Source organism: Diabrotica undecimpunctata, chromosome 9 (genome assembly GCF_040954645.1).
Source record: "Diabrotica undecimpunctata isolate CICGRU chromosome 9, icDiaUnde3, whole genome shotgun sequence".
Classification (NCBI taxonomy): Eukaryota; Metazoa; Arthropoda; class Insecta; order Coleoptera; family Chrysomelidae; genus Diabrotica; species Diabrotica undecimpunctata.
The window spans coordinates 10,836,764-10,843,798 of record NC_092811.1 but is presented as its reverse complement, the minus strand read 5'-3'; the positions used below and the strand labels follow the sequence as shown (position 1 = coordinate 10,843,798).

Genomic DNA, 7,035 nt, shown 5'->3' with positions numbered 1-7,035 from the left:
AAACAGATGTAAAAATACATTTTAGGTTTAGCAGATAAGAGATTCCTACATTTGCAAGAGCTTTACGCCTACCAGATTTTATTCGTACCAATACTAGAAACTCTGTTAGTGGTAAAGGCATTTGCATTCTACATTACTTGAGTGATGAGAAGGCTCGCATATCCCAGCAGGCTTAAAGATCTTCAGCTTTTATTCAATTTGTCACCTCAATCATTATCTCAAATTATTAATTATATTGTTGCATTATGCTACTGTCTGATGTACTCATTTTAGTAAATTATTACCAATAAACTTGGTTTAGATAAAAGACAAATAACATACATAACCTGAGAAAGAAAATAGCGCAACGAATTCCGCACAGCGTAACGGCTCCCCTAATAACGGCAGGCCGTATTTTCAATAACTCAGCGTAAGCCAAATATCACATCTGCGCATGCTCTACTGTCAAAATAACGCGTGCTGTAATACAGCAACTGCAAAATTGACTCTGCAATATCTCTCTATTGTATATGCTGTATGCTTCAAATATAAAGAGATAAAACTTTAGAAAAGTACATTTTGATTATATTATGTTATGAATTCTGCAAATTTTGATTTATATAAAACAAGAATGTGTAAATATTTGTTTCTTTGGAGATTAATTGCAATTAATTATTAGAATTTTTTTTTGGCAATTGCCCTTTTATAGATTAGGGAATAGATTTGGCAATCGTCAAATCAGCAGTAGCCAGATTGCAACAGATACTTGCAATTAATCTATAAAGACACAAATTTGCAGAATTAATAAAATAATATATTCAAAATGTACTTTTTAAATTCTTCCTTTATATTTAAAGCATAGAACATATGCATTATAAAAACATCCCGACATTGCCAAACCGAAATGTTTTATTTCATGGTTGATATTTGCTGCTATATTCAGCTTGTACTTTCGGTAAACTCATTTTATTTTATTATACTCAGATTTCAAGTTATTGGGTATAAATCAAGAAGCTCTCAATATTTTGTATGGAGTGACGGTACCAGACAGACAGACAGACGTAGAGAGAGAGAGAGAGAGAGAGAGGATGAAATAAATATTAAAATAGAAATAAAAATTGTCCGTCTGTCCGTCCAATATCCGTCCGTCCGAGGCCCTCTAAATATTATAGCAGTTAAAACAGATACCGAAAAACTGATGAAATATACAGATACGGAAGAACTGATGATAGATTAAGTTTGTTTCAGCATTAAAATTAATGCGTTAATTACTATTGTAATTAAAGCATTAATTACTATTATGCTGTGTGGGACAATTAAATTAACAAATTAGCAAATAAATTAATTAAAAGTCGTTGTTATGTATATGTTTTTAATGTCAATTTAATAAAAATTCTTTGTATTAATTATTTATTAGTTATTATTAATATTTAGCTATTAAATTTTTAAATTAGAGTAAAGATAAAAGTAGAGATAAAAAAGGCCAAGGAAAAGTGGTTAACAGACCAATGCATAGAAATAGAAGAGTATGACAGAAAATAAGACAACTTTAATATGCATAAAAAAATAAAAGAACTAACAAATACCAAAAAGCGAGCACACTATGGGATACTCAAAGATGATAATGGTAAATTCATTGCAGACATCAAAGATAAACTAAGATTTTGGCAAGAATATATAATGAAACTATTCGACGATGATAGAATTATACAAGAAGACCCACAGGAACAAATAGTAAAACAAACAAACCGAAAATAATAATATACGAATTAAAACAGGCAATTAGAAATGCAAAGAACGCAAATTCAGTAAACCCAGATCAGATACCCACTGAGCTAATTAAATGCATTGACGAAGAAAAACTGCATATACTTTAGATCTGTTCAACAAAGTATATACAACAGGAGTAATACCCGAAGATTGGTTGCTGTCCACCTTTGTAACACTACCAAAGTCAGTACATGCGACATAATGCTCCCAGTACAGAACAATTTCCTTAATAAACCACACACTTAAAATATTTCTCAAAATAATACATGGAAGACTATACAAAAAATTAGAAGAAGATACAGATGACACCCAGTTTGGATTCAGAGGAGGACTAGGAACGAGAGAGGCTCTGTTCGCTTTTAACGTTCTCGCGCAAACACGACTAGATATGAACCAGGATTTCTATGTCTGCTTTATAGATTATCAAAAGGCTTTTGATAGAGTACGACATCAAAAACTCATAAAACTGTTAAAAGAAAAGAATGTGGATAGTCAAGATATACGGGTTATTATCAATCTGTACTGGAATCAAAAACAAAGGTTAGAATCGAAAATGTCGATACACAAACTATAGAAATCAAAAGAGTTGTTAGACATGGTTGCGTGCTGTCACTATTGTTATTCAATCTGTACAGCGAAGCTATTTTTAAGGAAGCAATATCAGAGGAACAACAGGGTATATCAATAAACGGAAAAATCTACAACAACATAAGATTCGCAGACGACACTGCTGTTTTTGCAGACAGTCTAGAAGCACTGCAACGCTTAGTAAATGGATTTAATCAAGTCAGTATCAAATATGGACTACAAATCAACGTTAAGAAAACCAAGTGCATGACTATTTCTAAGCAACATACAGTAGGAAGGCTAGATATCGAAAGAACACACGTAGAAAGAGTGAATAACTACAAATATCTGGGAACCTGGGTAAATGAAAACAATGTCCAAGGTAGAGAAATAAGGACACGTATTAAAATTGCAAGACAAGAATTTATAAAAATTAAAACAATGTTTGTTAATCGAGACCTTCCTCTGGAGCTGGAAGGAAAAGGAGAATGGAAAGCTGGACACTAAAAGTGGATAATATAAAGGAGTTGGAATCATTTGAGATGTGGTGCTATAGAAGGATTTTGAAAATACCATGTAACCAACGAGTTACAAATGCAGAAGTGTTAAGAAGGATACAAAATGATTGCGAGGTCATAAAGAACATAAAACAAATCTGGAATATTTAGGCCACATTACCAGAGGTGCGAAATATGGGATATTAAGGCTCATAATGCAAGGTAAAATCAAGGGTAAAAGATCTATAGGAAGACGAAGAATTTCCTGGCTAAGAAACCTAAGAGAGTGGTATAGTTGCAGCTCAGTAGATTTTTCAGAGCAGCTGTCAATAAGGTACGGATAGCTGTGATGATAGCCAATCTCCGATAGGAGAAGGAACTACAGGAAGAAAAAGACCGTTGACATTGACAGTTAGTGACGTTGAATTAAAGAAAAATAAAATATAAACAGTAATTCATATTTTTTTAAGTTTGAAGAAGGTTAATACAATATGGTGTTTATAATTATTTAGTTAAGACTTGATTTTCCACAAAACGACGTTTATTTGAGAAGTTGCAAGAAAAAAGCGTTATAGTATGTGTTACGTCCCTCCACACATATTCTTAGTTTTTATTAATAATTTTTATTATTTTATTTTTATATTTAATTCTTTAATTAACGTGTGTGTATGTCTTGTCAATCGTGAATTAACACGGACCTGTACAGTCCGCCCCCTAAAAGTCTTGAGGGAGCAGGGCTACGAGACGACACGCACTTCAATCTTAGTTTAGTCTTGTATAAATCAGCGCGATAAACACTTCAGTATTTTTGTGTAACCTGACCACGCGGCTGAGAAGATTCTGTCCCATCCGAGTCAACCCCAGTGCACTGTGGGAGAAGAAGAAGTTACATCAACATCACAGGTACCGTAATTTGATTACATACACACACAATATTTATATTAATTGATAAATTTACATATAACTTATTTTCATATTAAAATTATACCAACACCTAAATAAACAATTATGAGTGGGTGTTTCTCTTATAGAATTTAAAGCTCATTCATTGTGGTCCTTCGAGCCGGATTTGAACCAGCGACCTTATTTAGGTGCTGGTATAATTTTAATATGAAAATAAGTTATATGTAAATTTATACCAGCACCTAAATAAACAATTATGAGTAAGTGTTTCTCTTATAGAATTTAAAGCTCATTCAGTATGTCCTGTACCTGCCTTTTGCTATATTTAAAAGGTTTTAATTTTGTCTCTCTATCTATCGTTAATAAATCTACATAGAATTCGTTAAGTTTTCGAGTAGTACTTACCTAGTCTGATAAACACTTTCCCAGGCCATCCATCTAATCGGCAACGGCGTATTACCATCAACCTTATAATAATCACTAATGTAAAGTTCGTTGTATGTACCGAAGTCACAAATTTTAATCTGGTAACCCTTTCCTATCAAACAGTTTCTCGTCGCCAAGTCTCTGTGAACGAAATTTAAAGTTTCTAAATAGTGCATCCCAGAGGCGACTTGAACTCCCATGTAGAGAAGGCAATCGAACGACAGCGACTTGAGTCCGTACGGCAGCGTGGAAGTGTTGGAGGCGGCCACGTGGGTTCTTAAGAACTGGCAGAGGTCTCCGTGGTCGAGATACTCCATTATGACGCACAGTGGTTCATCTTGACTGCAGACGCCGAGAACTCTAGCTATGTTCGGGTCTTCTAAGGCTGCTAGTATTCGGACATCTCGGTAGAAGTCTTTCCTGCAAAATAATTAGTGAAACGATTAAAACTAATTACTATTTAAATTTACAATTAAAACTTCTAAAACACCTATATAATACTTTTTGATATCTATATTCTTAAATAAAAAAATTTAACCAAAAACAAGCTTAAATGACATAAAACTAGCTGTAAGACGGTACTCTTAGACGTAGAAACTCTTCAACAACATATTGTTACGGGTCGAAGCTGCCCCCCTAAGGCTGACCCGTTCTAGGTTTCCTGATGGTGAGTTTCTTGATTTGCGTCGTACCTAGGGTGCTTACAGGAGCTTCGTACGTGTCCTATTTCGCCACAATTCCAGCATCTGATGGTCTTCGTTTTCTTGTATGTCATGCTTTTCATCATATTAACGAGCTGGTCAAGTTTATCTTCATCTCCTTCCTCTTTTACAGTCCTAACTTTACTGTACCCGCCAGAGGCCTGCGTAGCTGACTCGTATTCGAGGGCGGCGGAGAGGACATCAACCAGCGTCTTGTGACGAGCTAATCGCAGTGTTCTCTGCATTTCATGATCACGAAGACCATCAATAAACGTTTGAACGGCCAATTTTTCCATCATGTCTTCGGGAGCTGTTGGATAAGCATATCGTACTAATCTGGCAATATCTACCTCATATTCTTGAAGAGCCTCATCTTTCTTCTGTCTACGATTTTTAAGCTGCGACTGATATACATGCTCCAAATGTTCGTGGCCATATCGCATATTTAACCTCTTCTTCAGTTGTTCGAAATCATCGGTCTCCTCTACGGCTATGGTCTGAAGCACATCTAAAACATCTCCTCGAAGAGCGATAGTCAGGTTTACAGCCTTTTCTTTTTCAGACCATCCATTCGCTCTTGCGGCTGATTCGAACTGTTTCATGTAGTTGATCCATGATGATTTTCCGTCGAAAGTTGGGACTTTAACATGAATAGAACCTCCACTTCCTTCAAATTTCGGCCGTGTCTCCAACTTACATTTCGTCTCGTCTTCTTTTGTCTCCACTGCAATCGGATTGTTTCCTCTCTCTGCTGTCCCTGTTTCTTCCATCTTCCTTTCCATCTCTTTCAACTTTTCTTCGAAGGCCAACTTATCGGCAGCAACTTGGTTTTTTAACGAAGATATTCTATCGTCGAGGGCAGACATCTCAGAAGTGACTTTAGAGATTTCCGAAGAGATGTTAGCAGAGACTTTGCTTTCCAGCGAAGAAATCTCGTTAGAAACTTTGTCTTCCAACGAAGCGATGTCGCCGGAAACTTTGGCTACATCAGAAGAAACTTTCGAAATATCGTCAGAAACTTTGTTCTCTAATGATGCGATGTCACCAGAAACTTTCGAAATATCGCCAGAAACTTTGTTCTCCAATGATGCGATATCACCAGAAACTTTCGCAATCGACGAGATAACAGCAACATGCTTGTCTTCAAATATATAAGTTTCCGGATCCAAACCTTCTTCTTTTAAAGCGTTCTTTAGTCGTTGGACTAAATCAGCCTTTTTCCCGGTAGAAGCTAATTCCCTATCTTCAAGATGCCTTCTTAAATCCGTAACTGTGAGCTCATAAATCGTAGTCATTTTCACAATTTATTTTATATCCCACTTCTGACACCAGTGTAATGAAATTTATTTATGTATAATTAGTTATAATGTCTTTACTAATTTATTATATTGTTCCTACTTTAATTTATTAAAAAGCACGATAACTTATATTAATTTATTTAACTACTCAATAATACATAATTTATTTAAAGGCGAACGTGACAGTTAAATGTGAAGACTCGCGCCCGCGATTTAATTGTCACGTTCGCCTTTAAATAAATTATGTATTATTGAGTAGGTAAATAAATTAATATAAGTTATCGTGCTTTTTAATAAATTAAAGTAGGAACAATATAATAAATTAGTAAAGACATTATAACTAATTATACATAAATAAATTTCATTACAATATAAAAAACAGGAAATATTTCAACAGACTGTTTGCAGGTTATGGTTAAAAAATATAGAGATGTAGATATAAAAAAATCGTTCTCGTCTTTAATTGACATCGAGAAATTCTTTGACCGGGTCAATCAAAATATTAAATGGAACAAAATATTGGCAAATAACAATTTGGGTTCCATAATGGCCTAGGAACAAAGGAGGCATTATTTTGCATTAGAGTATTGTTACAAAAAGCTGTGGATTTCGTAAAAATATCTATGTATGCTTCATAGATTAAAAAATTCGATCAAATGAAACACACCAAACTATTTCAATGCTTGAAATCGTTTTCTTCTTCCTTCTTGTATGTCGGCTTTAAAGCCCGTTTCTTCTTCAATATTAGCCCCCTCCATCTTTTTCTTGGATACGGCGTCTACGAAGGATCTTCCGGATCTGAATCCTTATTGTTCATCTGATAAAGTTGTTAGTTTATTTATTTTGTTGGTTAGGACTTTTGTGGTAAGCTTAAGTGCGGTGTTCAGTAGATTT

The 7,035-nt window shown here is 34.7% G+C and overlaps 1 protein-coding gene across 4 annotated transcripts in view; it reads right to left on the bottom strand.

The window, feature by feature from the left end:
- The window catches only part of Ddr (discoidin domain-containing receptor 2), a 789,300-nt gene that overhangs the window by 16,068 nt on the left and 766,197 nt on the right, over window positions 1-7,035 (bottom strand). For all 4 annotated transcript variants that reach the window (XM_072542711.1, XM_072542712.1, XM_072542713.1 and 1 more), the window contains exon 15: window positions 4,122-4,562. In XM_072542711.1, the coding sequence (XP_072398812.1) occupies window positions 4,122-4,562 (441 nt within the window). The remainder of the gene's footprint in view (window positions 1-4,121; window positions 4,563-7,035) is intronic.